The sequence below is a fragment of the Drosophila ananassae genome, chromosome 3L (assembly GCF_017639315.1).
Source record: "Drosophila ananassae strain 14024-0371.13 chromosome 3L, ASM1763931v2, whole genome shotgun sequence".
NCBI classification, from domain to species: domain Eukaryota; kingdom Metazoa; phylum Arthropoda; class Insecta; order Diptera; family Drosophilidae; genus Drosophila; species Drosophila ananassae.
The window spans coordinates 8,869,720-8,895,000 of record NC_057929.1 but is presented as its reverse complement, the minus strand read 5'-3'; the positions used below and the strand labels follow the sequence as shown (position 1 = coordinate 8,895,000).

At 43.5% G+C, this 25,281-nt stretch overlaps 3 protein-coding genes and 1 long non-coding RNA gene across 6 annotated transcripts in view; 3 read left to right on the top strand and 1 right to left on the bottom strand.

Annotated features, from left to right (window-relative positions):
- The window catches only part of LOC6494651 (F-box/LRR-repeat protein 20), a 10,816-nt gene extending 7,088 nt beyond the window's left edge, over positions 1–3,728 (top strand). For all 3 annotated transcript variants that reach the window (XM_001959891.4, XM_032451071.2, XM_014907419.3), the window contains 6 exons: positions 1–19; positions 80–257; positions 323–511; positions 564–857; positions 914–1,126; positions 1,180–3,728. The exon at positions 1–19 is cut by the window's left edge and continues 76 nt beyond it. In XM_001959891.4, coding sequence (XP_001959927.1) covers positions 1–19; positions 80–257; positions 323–511; positions 564–857; positions 914–1,126; positions 1,180–1,287 — 1,001 coding nt within the window. In that variant the 3' untranslated portion in view covers positions 1,288–3,728. The remainder of the gene's footprint in view (positions 20–79; positions 258–322; positions 512–563; positions 858–913; positions 1,127–1,179) is intronic.
- Positions 3,729–3,949: 221 nt separating this feature from the next.
- Positions 3,950–21,752, top strand: LOC6494652. Its single transcript, XM_014907420.3, has 8 exons — positions 3,950–4,242; positions 12,954–12,994; positions 16,054–17,218; positions 17,276–17,412; positions 17,471–18,830; positions 18,894–19,748; positions 19,805–20,106; positions 20,168–21,752. The coding sequence occupies exons 3-8, from the start codon at positions 16,172–16,174 to the stop codon at positions 20,361–20,363; spliced, it is 3,897 nt and encodes a 1,298-aa protein (XP_014762906.1). The 5' UTR covers positions 3,950–4,242; positions 12,954–12,994; positions 16,054–16,171; the 3' UTR covers positions 20,364–21,752.
- LOC123257199 lies at positions 11,370–13,786 on the bottom strand. The gene is made up of 2 exons (XR_006507204.1): positions 13,579–13,786; positions 11,370–11,636 (listed from the first exon to the last, which is right to left on the bottom strand). It is a non-coding gene; the product is annotated as an uncharacterized LOC123257199 (long non-coding RNA).
- A 984-nt stretch (positions 21,753–22,736) lies between the features above and the next one.
- LOC6494654 (ABC transporter F family member 4) lies at positions 22,737–25,214 on the top strand. Its single transcript, XM_001959889.4, has 3 exons — positions 22,737–23,214; positions 23,281–23,800; positions 23,855–25,214. The coding sequence occupies exons 1-3, from the start codon at positions 22,880–22,882 to the stop codon at positions 24,401–24,403; spliced, it is 1,404 nt and encodes a 467-aa protein (XP_001959925.1). The 5' UTR covers positions 22,737–22,879; the 3' UTR covers positions 24,404–25,214.
- Positions 25,215–25,281: the final 67 nt, after the last annotated feature.

Here is a 25,281-nt window from a genome sequence, read left to right as displayed (position 1 = left end):
TGGGAGATCAGTCCGTGAGGTATATAATACATCAATAATACATAAATAAAATGTATATCATATCTTATACTTATTACAGAACTCTAGCGAATCACTGCCACAATATCGAACACTTGGATCTGTCAGAGTGCAAGAAGATAACCGATATATCCACACAGTCCATCAGCAGATATTGCTCCAAATTAACGGCCATTAATTTGGACTCGTGCTCCAATATAACCGACAACAGTCTAAAGTATCTGTCCGATGGCTGCCCAGTATGTTACCTATACTATAAAAAATTAAATCCAAATAATATATAATTACTATATCCCTTTTGTAGAACCTCATGGAGATCAATGTGTCCTGGTGTCACCTCATCTCCGAGAATGGCGTAGAGGCGCTGGCTCGCGGCTGCGTCAAGCTGCGAAAGTTCAGCAGCAAAGGTTGTAAACAGATAAACGACAATGCCATAATGTGCCTGGCCAAATACTGTCCCGATCTAATGGTGCTAAATCTCCACAGCTGTGAGGTAGTAAATTCTTTACTTAATCCGAAAAAAGACTAAAAATAATCCCATTTAGACCATAACTGATTCATCGATCCGCCAACTAGCGGCCAACTGTTCCAAGCTACAAAAGCTGTGCGTGTCCAAGTGCGCGGATCTCACCGATCTCTCGCTAATGGCCCTCTCGCAGCACAATCATCTTCTTAATACCCTCGAGGTATCTGGATGCCGCAACTTTACTGACATCGGTTTCCAGGCGCTGGGACGTAACTGCAAGTATCTGGAACGCATGGATCTGGAGGAGTGTAGCCAAATAACAGACCTCACCCTGGCACATCTTGCCACCGGCTGTCCCAGTCTAGAAAAATTGGTAAGACTATTATTTAAATAAAATAAAATTCGTTAATAAGATGGCTTTGTTTGTAGACCCTATCACATTGTGAACTAATCACGGATGATGGGATACGACACCTCACTACTGGCAGTTGCGCCCCGGAGATTTTATCTGTGCTGGAACTGGACAACTGCCCCCTGATCACAGACCGAACGCTGGAGCATCTGGTGTCTTGCCACAACTTGCAGCGCATCGAATTATTCGACTGTCAGCTTATAAGCCGAGCCGCCATAATTAAGCTGAAGGTGGGTAGTTTATAGTTCTTATTTTGAAATTTATTAATAACTTTTCTTGACAGACCCATCTACCAAATATCAAGGTGCATGCCTATTTCGCACCCGGAACCCCTCCGGCGGTAACCAGTGGCCACCGACCACGGTACTGCCGCTGCTGTGAGATTCTCTGAGATTCGGCCATCGGCTTTGCCAGGAAGATAATGCGCAAAACCGCCACGGACTGATGCTGGCCGGTGTGCATCGTTATGTTCGCCACGGTGTTCAGCCTGACCCTCATCTCGATGATCTGCATGTACTTGCTGGGCCTGCTTGATGCGGCGATGAGCACATAGGCCGCCAGATGTCAGATGCCAGATCTGGAACAGCAGTAGCAGCAGCAGCAGCAGCAGCAGCAGCAGCGGCTTCAACGAAACCTAACCATAGTTTTAGTTTGGATCGAGTTTTAAAAACTCACCAGAAAATGAAAACCAGCATCAAATTGTGATTATTTTATTTAATATGCTACTTTAACTAGACCCTGATTTGTGAAAACCGTATTAGTCCCACATGCTCCTCTGTGTTTTGTTGTTAACTGCAAGCCCGAAGAATTGCTATCTTATATAGCCCCTGTATATATATATGTATTTATGTATGTAGACGTGCACCCCCCTCCCCTGGCAGCTTCAGGTGGCTCCGCCTAAGTGTTCTGTGTCTAGCCTAGAATCTGCAATTATGTACGATTAGTTTTAAAATTGTCCCCAAGCATACACAATGCATGCGCCTGTCTTGAATGTTTTATAAATTATAACTACATTTTAAATTCATCTGGATTAAGGCTTGATTTTTCGCTAAAGAAGAAAGTAACCAGGAAGTTATTAAGAATTCCGAAACATGTCGATAGAACCACAAAGCGTTCAAACTAGCACACACACACACAACATACACACACCTGATACACCTGAACACAGACACTAATTTTGATAAAGTCTAGTGCCAGCTAAGTCTGTTCAGCAATTAGAGTTATCTATGTATAGCCATGTATAGTACACAACGAACAAACGACTCATATACACTGCAGTTATTTGAATCTAGAAAAGAAAATATCAAGAAATCTATTTACACTCCCTGGAAAATCCTTAAACGGGCAGGACAGTTAGCCTTTCGAATTAGCTCACAGCTTGGACCACCTCAACTAAATAGAATATATATTTAAATATTATGTAAGATAGCTTGGATTTCTGATTTCCAAAAACTGAAAGGTTTCCCCCTCCTCTGGCAGAACCTCACACACTATATATATATTATATCCATAATCCTCGAGAGATCGAGCCAAAAACTCCAGTTGTGAGCTGAGGGAAAGGGTGACCGAAGAAAAAGCGCTGGCGTGACAATAACAGGCCACTAATCCGTTTAACCCTTTGACACACATGATTAACCCTCTACCGTACCCCCTCTACCGCACAGAACATACAAAGTACACACAGATAAGCACAATAAACGCAAACGATACCAGATGAGATATTTTCCTGATTCATTTTATTCTCTAAAGTTAAGATAAGCAAATGGTGTCATACAAAAAACATATATCTACCATATATTTTCCTAGAAAAAAATCATCAGAAAGAAAGTCATATTTACAAAAGAAATAAGAAAAGAAAAGAAAAGAACGCTATTAAAATCAGAGTTGTAAGTGCGTATTTTAACGGATCTTTCTCTGTCTCTTGTAGTGTGTTTCAGCTATATTTTAAAAATGTTCAAAAAGAATCAACTAAATCACAACTGATATGTATTAATTAGAGTTAGTGTTCAAGAACCGAAAGATAAATTGCCGTAAAGTGCATAAATTAGTTCCGTACCACACACAAAAAAACAGTTTTTGGTTCAATAAAATTTACAATTTAAAAAGGAATAGTTCTTATATACACCTATATATATATATGTATTATGTAAAGGCTTTACAATGCAGACTTATATTTACATGATGTACGTACGTGTGTGTAGTTTTGCAAAGAAAAAGAAATGCAACTTTATCGGATAAAAAAAACACTTGAACTTTAACAAGAATTAATCTGAAAAACCAGATATATATGACATTTTAAACTGAGAAACGTTTAACTAAATAATATTTTAAATATCAAAATGTGTTTTCTTTTTAATTAATGGGATAACAAGAACTTATATATTCCTCATAGATTTGTTTCAAATAATCAAAAATTTTTAAAAACCTCTAAAAGTAACGACATTTTGCGTCTTTCCCGCCCATGGTATTTTAATCAGGCCGTAATATGGTCACACTGGCACACCCACAGCTGACACTCAGTCTGGTCACTCAGTCTCGCCCCACACAGTTGTTTTTGTTGGTGAAAAAAAATAAACAATAATTTCACAGGCCCCTGTGCGTTAATAAAAAGTGGAAATTATGCAAATCTCGGTAGCGAAAACGCAACGCGATGGCAATGCAAGTGTAGGCGAGGCTTTTCCGGATTTCCCAGCCCAGCTCGAGCTAACGCAGTGCACCTGTGCTGGTATTTCCAGTCGTATTTTCGCTGCAATGGCTGCCAACCAGCCGAGAACGATCAATTCCGATAAGTAGAAAGGATAAGGATAGATGAAGAGCTGAGAAATAAGTAGTCCGAGAGAGAGAGCGCGGTTCGGTGCGTGGGTGTTGGCGAAAATCGAATATCAACCAAGAAAAAAAAAAGAACCATTTCCTCCCGATGACCAGAAGAAATCGCAAGAAAATCGGCGACTAGTTGAAAAGAGCGAATAAGCCAGCGAGAAGTGGCCATCCGTGGGTTATATAAAGTATATCCATCTGTGCAATACCAAAAAAAAAGAAATGCAGGAATAGGCAAAAAAAAAAATAAAAATCAATGTGTGCTATAGACGCAAAAGCCACGAAGAAGCAGCAGCTCAGCTGAGTGCGCCTGAAAGTGCGTGAGTGTGTGTGTTGTGTGAGTGTAGGAGGCAGCAACAGCCAACAGCCAACAGCGGAAGGCAAGTGAAATCAATATTTTTGCAGCTAAAATAGACTGCAACAATGTCCAGGTCTCTAATTGCGTCAACAAATTAGTTCTGCACTGAGCAAAAAGTGTGCCTTTTCTTTCTTATTTTGGACACCGATCTTCTGCGAGAAAGAAGAAAAGGTAAGTCGCCATTTTTATTGCATTCTCTCCACTCCCAATGTCCGAAATTGTCATTAATTTCTTTTTAACTTTATGCATGTGCGGGGGACATTAATATTTCGTCAGACAGACAAGCTTTTGTTAGAATATTGCGTCTGAAACCGCACTTGAAACCCGAAATGCGGGGGAATTATGTAAACAAAGCGGACAAAGTGATACCTTATATACCTAACAGCACTTCATATGTGTATGTGTGTGTTTCTATGTCTTTGGAGAATTCTCCACATATTCCCGTTATGGTAAAAGTAAATATGATTTCAATTCACGTTCCACTGCTTTCCTTTCAATCTTTATTTGTTAGTCTCTGTTACCCACCCCCTCCTCCCTACCTCTTAATCAGCTGTGAGTGTGTATGTGAGAGAGAGAAAGAGAGAGAGAGAGAGCGCGGAGAAAAGCAACTGTTAGCGTCGACTTTGCTGTATCCTTGAATTCCGCTCATTCTATTTCCTTTTTCCTTTTTTTGCGCAGAAGAGCAGCAGACAACAAAGAAATCGCAATGAAACGGTTGACAGTCCAACCTGCTCATCCATATTGATTTAATATTTGCATTGATTTGTTTAAATGATAGCCGAGCAGACTGCTTACATAAGCAATTAGCTAGCTAGCTAGCTAGCTGATGCTTGGATTTGAAGCCAAATGCGCAATACAATCAACAGAATCTTGGCCAAAAGCAATGCCACATGAAAGGTCATCGATGTTGCAATGTGGGAGGACCAATCAATGACTGCTTCCTGAAAATATACTTGTTATTATTCCTATTATTTAATAAAAAAAATTATATAAAATAAGAAAAGAGAAGGATGGTCTTAGGATAGAAATTGGCTTAGATATCCCCCATTTTCAAGGCCAAGAAGAAAGTCTAGAACCGGAAATATCCTTATAAATAAGGAATAATATTCCCTTACAGAAGTCTAGTTATAAGACTCATATACAATGCGTCACCCCATAGCTCCCCAAAGGAAGGACCCACCCAGAACCCCCTTATATGCGTGACGACGTATGGGTTTTATTTTTTTTATGGTTTTTCCAGTCTGTTAATGAAGCCATAAGTAAAGTAGTCACTCTATACCAACACCCGATAAGGAGCAAAAAAGAAAATAAACCACACAGGCTTATCTCAAAAGTCACCGAAACCTAAATTTGAAGTTTGTTTTTCGGTTTCGGTTTTGTAACCGTTTTCAATATGGTTCATGTGTTTATTTTTTGTTTTTATTTAATGGCTTGCGGTTATACGGGGGCCTGAGATAACCCACTCCGAGGGACCTTATCAGAGTCGGCCTTCTTAGTAGGGGCGGCGACTATGTATCTGAGATTATGATTCCGTTCCATTCTATGGGGTTATTGCATTACGATTCAGGGTCGTATATCAAAATTTTTACCCCGATAAGAAAAGAACGACAAGAAAACCAAGCTATTTTCTTCAATGAGTTTTAATGAACATATCCTGGTGGTTTCTCGGTGCATTCACTTTAAGACTACAGTGAAGAAAAATTATTAAGAAATTATTAATTATTCAAAAAACAAAATATGATCTTAAAAGATTATTTTATTGAATAATTTTTTCTGTGATTTCTTTGCCGGAGAATACTACTACGCATTTATTATAAAAAGTATTTCAAATTTAAGAGAATCGCTAATTTTTGGCACCCAAGCGCGGGGTTTGGGTGAGAGTGAGAGTGAGAGCGATGGGGGGAGAGCTAAAATGGACTCTCAGTGACCCCAACGCTTCAGCCGTTGACTTTTTCCCGTTCCCGTTCCGTTGTTGTTTTTGTTGTTGCTCCGTGTTCCGTGCTCCTTCTTCCCCCAATTTCTCCCCCGTGACGCTTCTTTTGCGTTTTATTTTACGTTATTTTGTTTGTTGGGTTGAATGACTTTGGACAACGTGTGAGAGTCAGAAAATAACAACAAAAATAAGAAAATTAAAAAAAGTAACAACAACAAAAACAATATGAGCGTAACTTTCGAGGTTCTCGGAGCAAAAACAAAAAACAAAAGAGAAATGTAAAGCCAATGAACCTACCAAAAAAAAACTCAGCACAGCTGATGATGGGTTCAAATGGCGAAAAATTAAAAGGTAAGAGATTTGGGGGGTGGTCTGGACTCTTGTCTGGCAACCCTCTAGTCTCTTTCTCCTCTTTCTTCGCAGCACTCTTCCCATTTCGGAGGGGGGATTGGTGGATTCTTTTGTTTAGAACTGCATGTAGTCCCGGATACAGGGGTTGAAACGGAAAACGGAAAACAGTCGGGCGAGGGCACGCCAAAAATGTATTTTGATTGATATTCGTGCAATGGCTTTGATGGAATTTGCATTTCTTTCCTTTTGCCACTTTATCGTTTCAATCAGAGGGCAAAAAAACAATAATAACAAATTCTCTAACTCGCCAACAAAGCTCTTTGTTTGGATTTTTGATTTTTTTTCTTCTTTATTTTTTTACAAAAATAAACATCATGTAGTCATCGCATGGTCTTTGGAATTGGTGGAATGGGATGATAAGTAGTTCCCATTTTCGAGAAATATATCCCTAAACTTATTTGATTGCGTCATAGCATGCCTATTTCTAAATGATTTAAAATCATTATTATTTTCCCAATATTATAACCAAATGAGTTTGCTAATTTAAAAGTGACTGTTGATATGATGGAATTAAATATAGGAGAGTTGGAATATCGTTATCTCGACGGGCCAATTAAGTCTAACTAACACTCGTTGATAGCAAAACTTCAGTTATTCCGCCGCTTCAGTTATATTATTCAAAATGTCTGCCTGCTATCGGTGGTGTCAGATTATCAAAGTGCCAGGTCATCGGCCATCTATATATTAGTAGTAGGGCCCCACGTTGCACCCCCTATCGCCCACTCGCTGTTCAAAATGGCTGCCTCATCGCTCATCGCTCAACCTTAAACTTTCTGCCATTCGGTGGCACCTTCGCTCAACCCTCCTCACCTGCCGAGTCAATCACAGTCACGTGTGGGCCAAATTACAAGAACAGCTGTGTTGCGGGCCGGAAAATACGGCCAGGCACAAAGAGCTGAAAGAATCGGGAAATAGACAATGCCAAGGGTTGTACAGTGGAGACTAGATACAGTAGACTACATGACAATCTCTATAAAGAATAGTTAAGCAATGTTTAAAGTACTTTTATAATATTTTTTAATAAAATAAACTCTTTAGATAACCGCTTTGAAGTGCTATTGTATCAGAAACCCCCATTTATCAGTAGATGTAACCCTGGAGCTAATATTTACTGTACAATACACACAGGTTACATGTTACATGTGCTGCCCTGCGACGTTCTTGTGTAAGAGTTCGTCTGCCTTGAGTCTATATTTGCTTTCAATCAATCCAAGGTTTTTTCCAAGGGTTTCTGCCGCTATAACAGCGGGTTTAACAAAAAAATAAAAAAAAAAATAACTTCAAACTTTATTAAACAACTGCGTTCTGTTTGATTTGACAAATAGTGTGCCACGACGTGTTCTATAATTTAAAAGTTATACAGAACACTTTCTGGTCGTGATAGCTACAAAGTATACTAGTTTTGTTTTCCTCTTTTTGCTTTCATAAGGTTTTTAACCGTTTTATTATCAAAACAGCTGATCGTCGCAATTAAGAGAAGCAGTCTCATGTCCGCTTCCACATGTGTGTGTGTGTGTGTGTTTGAAAACAACTGCGCACATAAAACAGGCAAAGGGGGAGAGGGCGAGAGAGAGAGTCTGGCCCTTTATACTCACCAAGCTGTAGCAGCAATTTGATTTGGCCAACAACTCTTAGACTATTAGAGTGTTGGCGGAAAAATTAACAATTAACCCAAAACATATACGAAGCGTTTCTCGAATTCCATCTTAATTAAAAATTAACCAAAGAAAGCCAGACGTCAATCAGTGGATCTTTTCAAGCTTGGAAGACTGCCAGCAAGAGAGAGAGAAAGAGAGTGTAGCAACTTAAATAAGAGACTTCAAGCCCCCCAAGGGCTTTTGTGACCTCATCTCTTCTTCTGTCGTTATCCATTTTAAAGCGCCATCTAGCTGTTTTTTTGTGCGTGGAAATTTTCGGGTTTTTTTTTTTATTATTTTTTTTGAGCGTGACTTTCCATTACAAAAAAGGTAATACCTACCTGTTACTGAAGTTGATTGCCTGCGGACTGGAAACATATTATTTGTACTTGAAGATAAAAGAGGTGGAATAGGGGAAAACAACAGTAAATATTTGTTTCAAAAACGGTTATCTTTGAGGTTTTCAGGAAATATGACGGGTCTGGGCTTAAAGACTTGGGGTTCTCTTCCTTCAATTACCAAAGATATACTCTGAAAACCTCTTAAATAGTTTTTAAAGAATATTAAAAAACTTATTCAAGTAAGGAATAATAATGATCCAGTTTTTTACGAGCTTTCAACGGAAGAAGAGAGGGGGCTAACAGCAGTTTCTTGTTTTCCTGTTTGGTCAGGACAGGGAAGAAGAACGTCCCGGACTCCAGTTCCCAGTCCTCAGTCCCCAACCCACAGTCTTGGGGTCTTGGTCTTCGTTTTTATTTTCGTATTGGTCATGGCATTTCTTTGTCTGGCTGGTTGGATGGTTGGCTCGATGGCTCACTGGCTGGCTGGCTGGCTGCGTCTTTGTTGTCGCGCCGTGTATCCTTTGGCTTCAGAACCTGGGTTACTCGAGTTCAGTTTTCAGCACTGTTCGCCGTTCGCTGTTTGTTCTTTTCTGCAGACAGACGCCCGACAAGTATCCGTGAATACGGATGTGTGCTGTCTGTGATTGTGTCTGGAGTTGAGCCATACTCTATTAACCACATTTTAATAAAATATTATTCTTCTTGAAATTAAATATCAAGTACAAATCATATCAGCGCGAAGAGAAGAGCAACAAAGTAAATAGATTATATACAGACCGTGATAGTGTGGGTGCTACTGATAAGATTCGCATCGTAGGAGAGGAAATCAAGGAGAGAGGAGGACAGAGGGGAGAGGCAGAAAGAGAGAAGCAAGCAAACATAAATTCTGAATGTTGTCTGGGTCGCTGATGATTTTTTTTTTTTTTGTTTTTTGGGGCTTGTATATTTTGCATTGAAAGCGCATGCGTTGTTGTTGTTGGTTTTGATTTTGTTTTTGTTTTTGCTTTTTTTGATTTTGGTTTTTGGCTGCTCCTCCTCTTCTTGTTGTTTCAAGAAATCTGCCAACAAGTACCCCGACACAAGCTGATTCTTGTGTATATACTATATCTCGCTATATACGAACCGATACAGCGAAAAGCTATTTTCGTACATAACACTCGACAACATGGCATCTCAAACATATGGAAACGGGTTCTCTGTCTTTTATTTATTTTGTTTTTTTGTTGTACCCCCGTTCGTGTGTGAGTATCTGCGCTGTATCTGTATCTGTAGGTGTGTATATCTGAGTCTCTCTGTGTTGAGGGGCTTTTGTTATTGAATCGCTATCGCAACAACAATTGCTCTTGCCCCACTCTATGTAGTTGCCCGTATTTTTTTTTTTTACCTATGTACTTGGCTTATCATGTCTGCTGTTTATTTGCCAAGCAACTGCACTGCACTTGTATTGGTGTGGACTTCCATATGATTTTTGTGTACATTTTTCGTTGGCTTCTCCTGCGCACCAGCAACATATCGCTAGCAACATGTTGCTAAAGAGAAAACAAAAACACAAAAACTAGCCAAATGTACGACGTAGTTTTCCCCCCTCTATATACTATATAGTATATAGATACCACACACACACACACTCATACATACATACAGATACATGCATATAAACAAAGCGAGCTGGCTGGCTGGCTGACTGGCTGGCAGCTCAGCTGTTTTAGAAAGTTGCCGTCAGCAGAAGCGAACACTTTGCTCCGCGCATTTCAATTCATTTCATTGCGAGTTGTCGAGCCAAAAAGTTCGAGTTCGAGTTGAAGAGAATTATTTTAAATATCACCAGTGCCCAGTATCTGCAGATTTTCGATTTTTTTTCGCAGTGTGCGTGTGTGTGTGAAGTGCAGCCAGAAGAGAAGAGACTCACAGTCCAAAATAAACCCTAAAAAAAAGAAGGAAAAAAAATCTAAGCAAACAAGTTTGTTTCGCCAATAATCGTGTTACCTGCCTGATTCCGTTTCGTGCGACTGAACAGCCGTGAAATCTGCTTGAGAGACTCTTCAATATATAATACCACCACAATATATAAAAATATAATAAATATCCCCACCGTCAGCCAAATATATTTGAACACGCGCGCGCTCTTCAAAAGCGTTTAGAATTCAAATGCAGCTAAGCGAACGATCGAAAATATGTGGTGGCCAGTGCCATTATCCTACGCTCAGGACTAAAAGCCAAAAATCCACTCACATCCGTCATCAAATTAATCAAAAACGACAAAAAGCTGTCACAGTGAATACATAAAAAAAATGAACTAATTGGTGTTGTCTGGGTGTTTAGAAAGCGAATATAAGGAATAATTTCAAAATTGTCCCAGCGAACGAAGCAATTTTTTCAAACCAGAAGCAAAAAACAAAAGAAAACAAGAAAAGGTTGGTTAAAAAAAAAAAAAACAAATAATTGTATGGCTTTAAGTGACGTTGCTTTTGGCCACTCAGCTGGACAGCTGCGCATGTGTTGGTGACGTAATGCCACAAATACAGCGCAATTGGACAAAGCTCTGCCCCCAACCACCCACACACACTCGCGTACACTTAGAAACGATTGAAGATCGCCCAGCTACAGTGGAGCTTCCAAAGCTTTAACAGGCAGGTGCTTGTTAAAAAAATAGAAATAAATAGAATCTATCAAGCATCAAGCATTTGTGAAATACTATATCTAAGCATTAGTTATATAAAGTGTATTAGGGGGAAGTGCTACTGTAGGGTACATGTGTAGGTGAAAACACTTTGGGAGACTATGCGACGCCCCCTTGAGTGACGAACATACACATACACGAACCCCCATAAATTACTGTAAAGGCAATTCAAATCATGCTCTCTGCCCCTTTGCACCTCCTTTCGCCCCCTATTTCTCTCCAGCTCTCTGTCTCCACTCTCCACTCCCTTAAATGGTGTAAAGAGTGTGTGTGAGTGAGTGTGTGTATTGGTGAAGTCAGGAGGAAAACTACTCGAGTTTTTTTTTATTTTTGTTAATATAATTGACACACATTTTCTAATTGTGGCACTGCATTTGCTTTGCATGGGGCATTTGTGTCATTTATCAACTTTGCTTTTGAACTCTCCATCTCTCGCTGTCGCTGTCTGTCTCTTTCTGGTTGTAACCTGTTATTCACAATCAGCTGTGCGAGGAAGAAGAAGTAGAAGTGGAAGAGGGAGTCTAACATTAGCCATGTGCTTTCCGTTATTACACTTCATGTAACTAGAAGAAAAAAAAAAAGATTAAAAATAGTATAACACCTTTGTAACTCGGAACGATAAGAATAAGTTGCGCAACATTTGAAACCACCCACGTGTACACATACTAATGCATCTGTTATAAGATGGGTTATAAGATCAAATCGGAATAAAAAAGAGATTAAGAATAAGGGGGTTCAAAGAACAAATAAAAGGCAACTTTCGCTATCTGTGAACCCCCCTCTCTTCTTATATAAGTGAAAGTGTTTTGTTTTTTTTTTGTTTTTGGCAGAGATAAGCAAAACAAAAAATAGTCAAGCCAAAAATAAAAATAAAAACAAACCAACAGCTGTTCTTAAAAAATGAACTTTTGATTAAAGTTTTCCCCCCTCACTTAACACGTACAACCAATTTATATCAATTCAAAGAGAAGAAAAATAAATAAAATGTAACGCACATGCACACTCACACACTCGCACATACACTCGTCATGTGTAATTTTATACGTGCGCAGTTGGAAATGTAAATGAAGAAGAGAAAAGGGCGAGGGGCGGTGGAGCGGAGGAGGTGGAGACAGAGACAGAGACCCGACCCGCAAAGAAGCAGAAAACTGGAGTTGGCCAAGTAAAGTACTCTGTCACAGAAAAGTTGAAGCAGAATCAGTACGGAACAGAAGGCATTAACACTTCTTGCGGTCATTTGCTTTTCACTCGTGAAAATAAAAACAAAAACATAAAAAAAAGAGAGCAAAAGTGCGTGCGATTGGCAAGACGGGGCATATTTTGGCTAAAAATAAAAACGTGCCATCGCCTCACACACGCACTCACACAAACAACGAGTCCTGTTCTGGCTCCCCCACTCCAGTGTCGCCCCTCTCACTTACACCACTCCAGAAGATCTGGGCCCCCAGGTCTGTGAGTGCGAGGGAGATGCTCTCACGTGCTCACGTTACGTGGCCCCTACTGGCAAAAAGAGGAAGAGGCAGACAAAGAGCCCCATAACTGGACTGTGTTTGTTTACATTTTTGCTTTGCATTTTTGTTTTTGCGCTCGCCTTGCTTTTGTTTTTATTTACTGCGCACATGTGAGCTGGGGGCTATATGTGGGTGACAGAAGAGGGAAAGAAGAGAGAGTGAGCGAGCAGGGGAGAGAGCCTTACATTTAACTTTATTTGTTGTGTAAGAGAAACAGGGTGCCTCACTGTCTCTACAATAAATTCTATTTAATTGGACTTAACTTCACCTTGCTAAATACAAAATTGCAGCAAATAATTGCTATTAATTGTGAAGAATTTCTATTTCCTTTTCTAATCATCCGTTTCCCCCCCTCTCTTCTCGTTGCAGCAAACGGAATAAATAATGGAATTTTAACAGCGTTTTGAAAGGTGAGTGAAGGGGGAGATCTCATATCTTGCAACCTTGAATTGTTTCCCAAACTTTAAAATTATGTTTGTTCTAATGTATGTCTTATCTGATGGCCATGTACCGATAAATTCATTCGAATACAGAGAACTGTCTTCTGAAAGAGAGGAAAATGTGCCAGGGCAGTGAGGGGGGGAGGGATACGATGTAACCCACTGAAGGTGCGGCCCCCTCGGAAACAAAGAGAAGCTCGCTCAGCTGTGAAGGTTTATGATTGGGAGGGTCACCACCACACGCACGTGTTCACACGCACACACACAATCATAATGGATTTTTGGGATTTCCATAGCAGTGTCTAACCTATTTTTTATTTTTTAAGATAAAAAAATTGTTATAATTAGAAATAATTTTTTTATTTTCCCATCCGATCATCGCCTGCACATTTCCGCAAAAATGACACATCTCCACTTGGCGTTATAAGTGTAATTATATCTTATTGTGACACATTCATCGGATGACTAAAGTAAAACACAAAAAAAAAAAAATAAAAACAAAAAGATGTTTATTTTCGTTTCCCCGTCAAGTCGGACTTTCGAACTGCACTCACGTGTTAAATTATTTTCGGATTTCATAATGCTTTTAAAAAGAAGGGGGACGGACGGTAAAAGGAAACCCCAAAACAAAGGAAAGGCACTAACGGAACTTGTTTTTTTTTTTTTTGAAGTTGCAACATAACAATTTTCCACTCGCTGTTCGCTGTTGTTTTTCTTATCTGCCTCTGAACGGGTTTTCCACTGCAGAGCTCTAAGCAGAGCGCCGCCTGGCGGCAGGTTTCGTGGTGTGGTATGCCTTTCACCGCTTGGCGCGCCTTTAAATGCGATTTGAATTTGTTTCGCTTACAATTTCTGAATATAATTGAAAAAAAAAAAAACCAAATGAAACGTAAATGTGCAATAAATAAATAAATAATTCAAGCACACACGGCGCTCAGATACAAACCAATACAAGTGCAAGCAGAGCGCAGCGCATTGCAAAATCAAAAAGCATGCCAAGGACGGTGGCCGAGCTAAATGAAATTAGTTCAACAATGCGCCCCTTGCCGCCGCCCCCCAGACCCCAGCCCCCTCCCCTTCGCCTCAACCTGTTCAATCGGCTTGCCAAGAAGTGCAGAAAAGCGCCAAAGTGTGTGCCAATCAAGAAAAGGGAAAAGGAAAAGGGGGAGAGCCGCACGGCAGGCTATGACAAAGTTTTCCGAATCAACATAATTGCAGTTTCTGTAGTCTTGGCTGCCAACCTACTATTTTGGCCTTAAAAAGCACTAAAAAGTATGATAATTGGTTCAGATCAGTTGCCAACTAATACATAAAGGAAAATTTCGTGAGAAAAGTAGATAAAATTTTCCGCCTTTAGGCAGCGATGAAATGTAAATGATAATGGACAGCTGAAATGGGGAAAAAAAAAAGAAAATGAAAAGTAACAAATAGTCAGAGAGTGGCAATAATGTAATCGAATATTATTAAACTTTGGCGTTCCGTTCGCTTGTCCCCATTTTCATACGGGTTTTCCGTTAGTGTGTTTGTGTGATTCGCCTATTGTGGGCCAAGAGTATTATTATGTATGTATGTATGTACGTATGTATTTTATATGGATGTGCCATAAACAAAACTAAACACACACACGCGAACAGCAAATATTGCCAACTGATGGCAAAAGCAATACAAAAATCAGATGTTTTCTAACACAAACACACACACACACACTCAGAGAGGCAGTAATGTGCAAAAATACACAGAGAGCCCCAAAAAAAAAAAGTCTCTCACGCCCCCTCTTTAAATCTCACTCTCTCTCTCTCTTTTGGGGGTTATATACTGGTGTCTGTCTCGCGCGCTAGTTATATATTGTGTATGCAGGTCAAGAAGAAACGCAAAAACAAAAGCAAAAGTAAAGACAAACATGCTAACATGTTTTGTGGCTCTCTCGCTCTCTGGATCTCGCGCGCTACTTTGCAACATGTTGCTAGCTCTCCCATGCTGCAACAGCTGTTTTCTGTATACATACATCCGATCCTATGAATGTGCAAGTGCATGCGAATGTGTGTCGGGGGGGGCTCTTAATTTGGTTTGGTTTTCGACTCGAAAAGCTGCTGTTGCCAAGCGCTGTTTTTAGAAAAAAATAAAGAATCGACGGCAATAGCAACAACATGAGAGAACAACTTAATTATGAAACTTTAAAGGAGTTTCTTCTTATAACGAAATAAATAGGGAGCTTTAATGTGAAATTACAATTGAAAATAATATAGAAATATTAGTCTAATAAAGATTAAATCAATATTTGTTTTGTAAATTTTTCAATTCTCTAGTAGCTCCTAATAATTTATATAAATATATTGGTTTATATTAATTCCAAGTGCCAAAGTACCCTAATTTCCTAGAGCATGTCTGAGAGAGTTGCAACAAAACGACCTTCAAAGCCTTTCAAAGCTCCTCTCAATGACGTCACACCGTTAGCAACATGTTGTTGCTGACTTTCGAGGGGGTGGCTCGCAGCCGAGGGAGGCTGGTGCAGCAAGCGTGCATTGCCAAACGGCTGACATGTTGCTCGTAACTGGGTCTCCGGTTAAGTAACGACCTGGTTTCCAACTCTTGTTAGTTTTTTTTTCTTGGCTTATTGGGGGGGTATGTGTGTTCAGTACATGATGAAAATAAATACATAGGTGCATGACGATTTGAGGCCAAACTGGGGCCGTGTCAGTGTGTCGCAGTTAACCATCCAATTGGCCAAGAATTCTACAGACCAGGCCCTCTTCCACGGTGCTTCCGCATCGGAAGGATAAAACTCGGAAAAGTAAACCATGTCAACCATGTGGTACATAGCCAGAGGACCTTGGGCGTCTCGATTCAAGTTGAGGGTGCTGCCAGAGCTGCTCCGTCTAAGCGCTTGCAGAGGCTGCTCTGTGGCCACTCCATCTGTTGCTGGCCTGGCCTTATGTATTGCCATAAATTATAGATTCTCTAAAAGGGGAAAACCTTCACCTACTTTTTCAAGATTCTTATTTTTTTGCTTTACCATTTAATCGTTACAGAACACTTCTGGTTGAGGAAGCAGCTGCAGTAGCGTCAGAAGCTAAGCCAGAGGCATCGGAGGAAGCAGATCCAACAAAGATCTAGTGGACCGTGTGTTTCCAAGTTTCCAAGAACAGGATGATACCCACCAGCATCACCAACTCGCCGCCACCAGCGGGCTTGGGTCAGAATGGAGCGGCTGCCACAGCGACTGGGGGTGCGGCGGCGGGTCTGAGTACGGGTGGCCTCCAGTCAGCCGGGGCTCAGAACAATTTCAACGCCACAGTGCTGGGCCTGGCCTCGCTCATCCTCGAGGGCCGACCCATTTCCGATGACGAGTATCAGCAGCAGCACGTGGTGGTGGCATCTGGAGGTTCTGGAGGAGGTTCCGGCGCCAATAGCCTCGTTGGCCGCCTCTCGCCACGTCCCTCCACTTCGCGAGCCGCCATTAACATAACGACGAATCCCTATGGTTCCATGGGAGGATCAGAGAGCCGAGCCGGAAACGGAAATGGAAGTGGTTCAGTCGGAGGAGGCGGAGGAGGAGCAGCCAGCAGCAGCTCGTTGACCCACCAACGCTGGACACAGAAACTGTGCCAGTTGCGACAAATCTCACCGGCTGCCCAGGCGATGAGTGCCGAGCCCGAGCTGGTGGCCCTGGCCATCAATGATCTCAACAAGGATCATGGCGACTATGAGATCGTGCGGCGAGTGATGCTCAACCGAGCGGGGGGAATGGGAGGTGGTGGTGGCTTGAGTGGCAGTAGTGGAACTGGAGGCACCAACAATTCCAGTGCCGCCAGCTCCCCAGGCTCCAATTCGTCGGATAACATTCTCCTTTCCCTACAATCGCTGGCCACGACGTGTTTGAGAGGCGGACCCGCCCTGCCACCACCAGCCCCGGTTGAAACGCGCCCCCTTAACCTGTCCTTTGTCTGGTCGGGATCGGGGGGATCACCGAGTGGACCCGTAGTCGGAGTGGGGGGAGGAGCAGCGGGAGCTGTAGCAACCACAACCAGCACCACAACATCGGCCACTGCCAGCAACGGAGCCACTGGCTCCGCATCGAGGCCCAAACACGGGCCGCATTGTGATCAGTTCCTCAGGAAGATGGGTCTGGCCAAGGGCGAGACTCCGTCGGAGATTGAGGAGCACATCTGTGATATGTCCTACGTTAATATGACCGTAAGTCCACCACACCAATTCCTAAGATTTCAAATCCTAAATCCAATTTATTTTCAGTGCAATCGTTGGCGCGCCTACTGTATGAAAATGGAGGCAATCCTGGCCAGGCGTGAGCCCGTTTGCATCGAGGTGTACCTGGGTCCAGTCAGCCACAAACTGCTATTGGAGCAGTGGATCATCAGCGGCAAGGAAAAGTGAGTTCATAGAATGGTCAGTTCAAACTGAAATATCACTAATCACTATCACTTACAGAGTTCCTCCGCCCACGATGACCCTACCCTCACTTTGCAGTGCCATCCGAAGTCAGTTGTACTTCTCCCAGATAGTGGCCTGGTGCGATCTGCTCCGCAAGTGTGATCCCTCGGTGTACGATAGCGGTCGGGTGATCTTCTCCAACTGCGCCAACAATGCCGGCGATCTGGCCACCAGCTACACATCCAGTGGCGGTGGGCCGAGGAGACCTCGTCTCAACATCTTCTACAGGATCAAGCAGCACACGACCACCGGTGGCCAGTTCCAGGACGATGGCTTCAGCGCCAAGGCCAATGTGCACAACTTTCCCAACGTGAATGTCTCGGAGAACTACAGTATCTCGGTGTGCGTGAGGAGCTTGCCGCGGATAAACGGTGGCCTGCCTCATGTAGAGCCACTGGTGCCGAGTCCAGCCACCAGACTCAAGCTCCTTGCCGCAGATCCGGCCAGCACACCGACTGGCGGCGGGGGGCTACACGCGGCTACGCCCACTGGCCTGGGAGCGAGGATTTGTGCTGCCACCCCCACGACGTCGGCCAGCGGATCCCATTGTGATAACGGAAAAACGGGAGTAGGCCTGGACGATCTCGATGGGGATTCCAGCCTGAGCCACCGCGAGAGACAGCTACAGAAGTACCGGAAGCGAATGCAGCGCAGGGATAAGAAACGGGAAAGGAAGTTATCCCCTGATAGGCCACACCACGCCGAGGAGCCCATGGAGGAGGGCGAGGAGTCGCAGTCGTTGACACAGTCGGAGCCGCAATCCCTGGCCCTGACACTGCAACAGCCGCGACGCATCGCCATGATCTCCACGGGCACCCAGACGTCCCTTAGCAGCTGCCAGCAGTGCGGGAGCGAGAAGACCCTGCTCTGCCTCAGCTGCACAGGGGGCGTGGGATGTGGTGCTGACAATGGTGCGGCCACCAAGGGGTCCAAGGAGAGGGCGTCGTCCGCCAAGCTAGAGGAGCTGGATGACGGCGACACGACGGCCTCCGAAATGGAGGAAACATCCAGCTGCAGTCTCAGCAGCGGTGATCTCATCGTGGGTACGCCGCGAAACAAGGCCGAGCTGCTGCTTCAGGCCATCCAGCGCACGCCAAAGAATCGTAGCCGGAAGCCCCAGCATCCGGAAGTGGCCTGCCGCAATTCAGATCTCAGTGGGGGGCAGAACAACAATCAGGCCAAGGTCACGTCCGCCAGTAGCGGCTGTCAGGTGTGCAAGCGCCAGAAGACGCAACACAACTTTTCGAATGGAAGCAACGGCAGCAGAGGGAAGGAGCAGTCACCCACCAACGAGAACCACAACAGTAATGGCTACGGTAGCATGGAGCAGGAGGCGGAACAGGCAACTGATGCGCGGGTGAGTCTTTTATTTGTTTATTACTTGTGTAGCCCGTTATCTGACAAAACTCCTCCTCCGTAGAACGCCTCCACGAAGCTGACGCCCAACATAGAGCGTTGCTCACTGAATCCCTCCGAGCGATGCAAGACACCACCATCGGGAATCGATGACCACATAGTGGTGCAGTTCAAAACGCCGCTGAGCCATGTGGCGGCCAAGCCCCAACCCGATGCAATGGTGCCCCTGCAGCAACAATCTCTGGGCCGGTCCTCGCCCAAGCCCAACCAGCTGCGGCTGAACTGTGGCAATGGCTTGGCTGACAACGAGACGCCGCCACAGAGTATATCGCCGCTGATGCGGAAGGCCCTGCCCAAGGTCAACCTCACTACCATCTTCTGCAGCTCGGCCCCCATTGCCATCGGGGGTCCTGCCTTCAGTTTCGATCCAGCCTCCCTGAGTCATGCCCACTCGCAGCTATTGGCGCCGGACGTGGGCGCCACACCGCCAGTGCAGAAATCTTTCTCTGCTCCCACTTTGCCGAACTCGGCATCGCTCTCGGTGTCGCCCAGATTCGCCAAACAGGCGCTGGCTGCCCACAAGCGGCGATCCCGTCACCTGAGCGATCGCAGCGACCGCAGCTCTCTGGGCTCCGATGAGCAACTATCTGACGAGGATCTCGAGTCGGGTATGTGCAGTCCGGCGGGTGGGTCGCCGTGTAAGAGTCGCGCTCGCTTGGCGGCCCATTTTGGAGGGCGTCCGCTTCTGGGAAATCTCGAGGAATCCCTGCTTCAGCGCCGTCTCATGCCCAAAATCGAGGTGATGGGCTTTAAACTACAGCTGGGCGCCTCTGGAGGATTCTGTCCCACTCAGCTGACTATCCCAGCGGTTTCCTACTTCTACGAGCTGCACGGCGAGACTCTGAGCACCCCCTACCTGGTGAGTCTAAAATTACCATTAAAAAATCTTTCCCCTAATAATAAATCAAATTTCAGTGCGAGATTCGTCTGCCACGGAAGGGATACTCGGTTCCGAGGACTGGAACGGTACAGGCCACACTACTGAATCCGATGGGCACGGTGGTGCGGATGTTTGTGATACCTTACGATATGCGGGACATGCCGCCGCTGCATCATACCTTCATCCGGCAGCGCATACTGGCCGAAGAGGTTGGTCAGGAGCAGGATTCTGGTCCGAGAGTGCCGCGAAGCCCCACAGCCAACAGCACTACCAGCAAACTGGGTCACTTTATCACTTCCGAGCAAATGAAGCGACTGCGTTACTCCATTCACCTGAGGTATAAAGTCTTAAAGGGTCATTTTAAGAAGGTTCCACTAACTAATCTCTTGTCCTGGCAGGTTCCAGACATCGCGCTCTGGACGGCTGTCTTTGCACACAGACATCCGCCTGCTGATCTCACGGCGCACCGACTGCGACACGGCTGCCGCCCATGCCAAGGGTGTGTTGGAGGCGCCCAATGAACTGGTCACGGACACCCTGATGCCTGGCGAGCCTCGCTACAGTGCCCGGCAAGAGAGCGCCAGCAGAATTTAGTAGCTACTGCAAGCCCTGGGCGGCACCTACGAGCTATTCCGTCGCCTGTGCCAGCAGCTTCAGGATAAGTGGCAGCAACTGCAGCGGGAACAGCAGGATCTCTGGCAGTGGCCCAGATACCAGTTGTAGGCGAAGGATATGGCGGAGATGAGGAGGCCAGGAGGCGAAACAAACTCCTGTGTGTGTTTGTGTGACAACCAACCAACAACTGCTTTACTAGTTTATCATTTAATCTAATCCCTAAGCTTAATTCTTTGTCGGATTTATTTTTTTTTTGGAAATTCCACCTTGCAGAAGGTTGCCATTCGTTTAGTTTTTTGAATTTCTCGAAAATGTTTGTGCGAAAACATTGCAATGTAAAAATGTTGAAGAACTTGAATATGAAAGCAATCGAATTAGTCGGACAGCAGTCAGTCAGACGCGCGAATCAAATCTAATTTTATCCTTTGCAACTGCAACTGCAACTGCAACTGCAACTGCATCTGTATCTGCAAATGAAAACTATCTGTATCTATGGGGGTCCACTTTTAAAAGATGAGCAGAGAAAGGAAAGCAAAGTTAGCAATACTACTATGAGTAAACTATGGAAAGTGTGAGAGTGAAAACGCAAGGGAGTAGTTCATACCTAAGTAGGGATGCATACAGATATCACATACAATATATATATAATGATATATATTTATGTACCGTAATGTATAGTCGTCGTCGTGTAGCGTCAACAGTTTTAAATGCAATTTTGTGGGGCAAATAGATATTGTGGGTGGGGACAGAAAAATAAAGGGATACAAGTTGGGGGAAAGTACATACGTTGGATGCGCTCATATCGATCGTTGTTGTTAGTGGTAGCGTGTTTTAGTCGCAGATAAATTTGTGAAGCCTTTTGGGTTGAGTGAAAGTTTCAATTTTTGTCAACATTTTTTTGTTTTTTAAGTTGGCGTTTCCGTTTCGAGAGTGTCTATTAAGCGTGCCTGTGATACGATATGAGCTGCATATGGGGTCTATTCTAATAGATTTTTTTAGTTAAATACAATTGACAATTACATTTTTTTGTATAACTTACATAAATGTTTATAACTTTTGGGTTATTTTCTTCTCACTAAAAATTAGTTTCTTTTCAATTGATACCTGACTATAACTACTTTATAAACGTACTCCTTCTATTAACAAATTTTCAATCTAGGTGGTATGTAAAACTGATTACAGCAGAAAACAAGTATATAAAACAAAAGAAAAAAAAGCGAAACAATAAAGCCAATTGACGCCATCGATATTGGAAATCATAAAATTTACTTCGTTCAATTTGTTTTAAGTAGAGAGCTTAATGTGCGCTGTCAATAGCAACTACATATATGTCTAACAATAACACCAATATACACGATTCAATAAATATAGTCTCTTGTTCTTATTTATGATGGAGGGGAATTTTTTAAATATTGTATTCAAAAACGTTTCTTCGAAGTAACGATTTTTAATTCAAAGATTAAATTTGAGTTGGCAACTCTAATGAATGGGGCTGCCAACTGTTTCAAATAAATTCACTTTGTGGCGGCGTTTGAACTGCAAAGAAAATAGGATTTTACTTTATGATGTTATTATATAGTTAATTTAATTTATCCTTCAATATAGGGTTATCCATGGATATCCTTGGTTATCCTTGGATGAAGTGCACCACTTTGTGATCAGCGCTGCAAGCACCTTCATTCCTCACCAAAAACATAGCTTAAAAGTAAATTTGAATTTTTTCAAAATTTTCCAAGGGGTACCCCTATAAAAAAGTGGAGTTTCCAGGTTTGGCCTCTTGGCCCCCTTGCGATAGCCATATCTCTGCCAATTTCTGTCCGATCTGGAAATGGCATGCCATTCTGTGATCAGCGCTGCAAGTACCTTCATTCCTCACCAAAAACATAGCTTAAAAGTCATTTTGAATTTTTTCTAAATTTTCCAAGGGTTACCCCTGTAAAAAAGTGGAGTTTCCCGGTTTGGCCACTGGGCCCCCTTGCGATAGCCATATCTCTGCCAATTTCTGTCCGATCTGGAAATGGCATGCCATTCTGTGATCAGCGCTGCAAGTACCTTCATCAAATTTCAAATTTTGTAAAAATTTTAATTAAAAAACGTTTTTTTTTGTTTAAATTTGAGTTGGCAACTCTAATGAATGGGGCTGCCAACTGTTTCAAATAAATGTACTTTGTTACGGCTTTTGTTTAAAAATAATAGAGTTTAATTTTTGTTTTTATTATAATTTATATTTAATTTAGTTTATTCTTTAACTTCAACGCCCAACTTTGTTCTAATTTTCCATACGACGCTCGTTTGGCGGGCATTTTTTTTAAACTAGAACTTATCCGCCGGCGTTGCCAGATCTGTGTCTTTTTAAGTGTTGTAAAGCACTGTTGCAAAACAGTACTCGAAATACACAACAGAAAGTATATACAGAAATCTAATAGGATTTTCGCAATCGTCCTGTTCAAATTGGAATTGCTGCCAACTCTAAAGCGGAGGCGTAAACAAAAACAATGAAGCTTGAAGAGCTCCTTACGAAAGGATCGTCCTCGCCGCAGGAGGACGATGACGACGACGAGAAGGTGGAGCCGAAGCCCCAAAAGACTAGCAGCGAAGGGGAGGGGGCGGAGAACGCCGAGGATGCTAACGAGGATGCTGGTGAAAAGGACGGTGGCGCGGGAGGCAAAAAGAAAGGCACTCGAAAAAAACGCTCCCTTAATTGGGAGGAGGCTGAGCGTGGTCTCCTGCTGGAGGTCATCAAGTCGAAGGTAGCCTTCGTGGAGAACCGCAGTGTGGACGCCAAGAGCATAAAAGCAAAGCGCCTGGCCTGGTCCCAGATCACAAAGCAGTAAGTTGCGCAATGCCATTGCATCGAAACAAGGATATATACAATTTTTCCATTCAATCTCTTTAGGTTTAATGCCCTGAACTTTCGACACAGACTCCTTGAGCAGATTCAAGTGCAGTGGCGCAGCATGAAGAACTCCGCGAAGCGAGAACATCAACAGAAGCACCCAAAATCGGATGCGCTGGAGGGCATGCGCATGATCGAGTTCATGGAGGAGATGCAGAAGGATCCGGTCAGCTCGCGCAGCCAGACTCGGGCCAACACAAATGGTGCGATTAAAAAAGAGCTTCTCGATATGGACGAAGACGAGGATATGCCCTTGGCCGCATTACCCAACTCCACAAATGCCAGCGAGGACACGTTACAGACCTCCACCATTGCCATACCGTCGCCCCCACCCTCGACTGCTGGCGGCGACGGAGACTCTCAGCAGGAAGGCGCTCCAGCCGCCCAACAGCCCGCCCAGCGTCGAAAACGGGCCAAGGCCAAGCTGTCACCGTTGGGTTTAAAAACCGAAGCCTCCACCGAAACGGGTGAAGAGAACGAGAAGGCCTCACCTCCACAGCGAAAGCGACGGCAAAGAAATGTAAGTTTTTGAATTAAAACCCTTACGGCACTAGTTTATCACTCTATTCCTTAGCTTTCCCAGGCCCAGTCCGTGCTCTCAGACGAAAACGAAGCTTCTAATAGCGTTGCCCCAGCCAACACGTTCTCCCTAGCCGCCACAACAGCGGTGGAGGCCAGCAGTCAGTCCGTGGAGCTCGTCAGCACCGCAGAGCTCGAGCAAAAGTACAGACAGGAACTGTTTAAGCTACTGAAGCAAGCTCGCTTGGCCGAGATCGACTATGCCCGGAGGGAGCATGAGCAGAAACTGCGTTTTGAACAGATGGAGCAGGATATCAAACTGGCCTACTACCGGCAAGAGCAGGACCTGAAACTGCGACACATGCGGGAGGAGCACGACATCCGGCTGCGGCAGCAGCGACGGGAGCACGAAGCCCGTCTGGGTGTCTATGCCTTGAAGGGAAGTGGACTGAATGGAAGCGGCAACGGAAGCATACAGGAGCAGGGCTCCCCATCGAAGTGCAATGCCAAAGCGGACTACAACAATGTGCATGAGATCGGACAGACGCCGTTGGGGACCCCACCATCGACTAATGCAGAAGGGGCGCTGGCCGCCTGCAATTAGGATGGGGGCGAGGTCCAGGGCTAATATGCAAAAAAACAATACGAATTGCCAGCAATTAGCGTGTAAGAGCATGTAGAGGAATCATCAACAGTACTTTAAAATTTAGCTTGAAATACGTTTAGCGAAATGTAGACCATCCGAAGCCCAAGGATGTGGAGGAAAATACGAATTCGAATACTCATAGACAGACTCAAGTTGCCACAAGTGGCAGGCGGCGATCCGGTACCGCTTGCCACACAAAATGGACTGTTGTTTTTTGTGCATTTCTGCACCACACCACGAACTCACAGACATTGCATTTTTCAAGAAATTAGTATTATATATTTGTATCTATATATTTTAAGGAATCTTGACTCGAACTACGGACGAAAGAAATCAATTTAAACCGCGGTTGTGTCGTCAAACAAAAACGAACAAACAAAATACAATACTCAAGCACAGACTCTGAATAAGTTCCCCATTTTTGCAAAATTGCAAATCTACTCCTCAGTCAGTATTCTCAATGGCCACTGTATTATTTTGATATATATATTAATTATTTTTAGTTTTAAGCTTTTTTTTTACAACACATACCATTTATACATAGGGTGCATATGCCATAGTATGCCATAAATGTAAATCACTGTATGTTTGTTCATACATAAGCGAGAATCTTTTGTAATTCTTGTAATCATAAGTTACTGTACGTCGTGTTGTAAAGCGCTGTAATATCCTGTCACTTGCTTCAGCTTAATAAATGGTATAATTCTGCCGAGAGCAAGGTAAAATTAAACCATTAGATAATTAAATACAAATATACATAGCGTGTAAACAGTTGGTTAGTGTGTGTTTCATGCTCAAAATGGGAGTTTCTTTTTATTTTAAATGGGAATCATAGC

What these genes read in the sequence shown, in the direction of transcription:
- LOC6494652 (XM_014907420.3), top strand. Translation starts at nt 16,172, where the DNA reads ATGATACCCACCAGCATCACCAACTCGCCGCCACCAGCGGGCTTGGGT. An exon ending in CTCTGAGCACCCCCTACCTG is followed by an intron (nt 19,749 to 19,804) that starts GTGAGTCTAAAA and finishes ATCAAATTTCAG; the next exon opens with TGCGAGATTCGTCTGCCACG. An exon ending in CGTTACTCCATTCACCTGAG is followed by an intron (nt 20,107 to 20,167) that starts GTATAAAGTCTT and finishes TTGTCCTGGCAG; the next exon opens with GTTCCAGACATCGCGCTCTG.
- LOC6494654 (XM_001959889.4), top strand. Translation starts at nt 22,880, where the DNA reads ATGAAGCTTGAAGAGCTCCTTACGAAAGGATCGTCCTCGCCGCAGGAG. An exon ending in TGGTCCCAGATCACAAAGCA is followed by an intron (nt 23,215 to 23,280) that starts GTAAGTTGCGCA and finishes CAATCTCTTTAG; the next exon opens with GTTTAATGCCCTGAACTTTC. An exon ending in GAAAGCGACGGCAAAGAAAT is followed by an intron (nt 23,801 to 23,854) that starts GTAAGTTTTTGA and finishes TCTATTCCTTAG; the next exon opens with CTTTCCCAGGCCCAGTCCGT.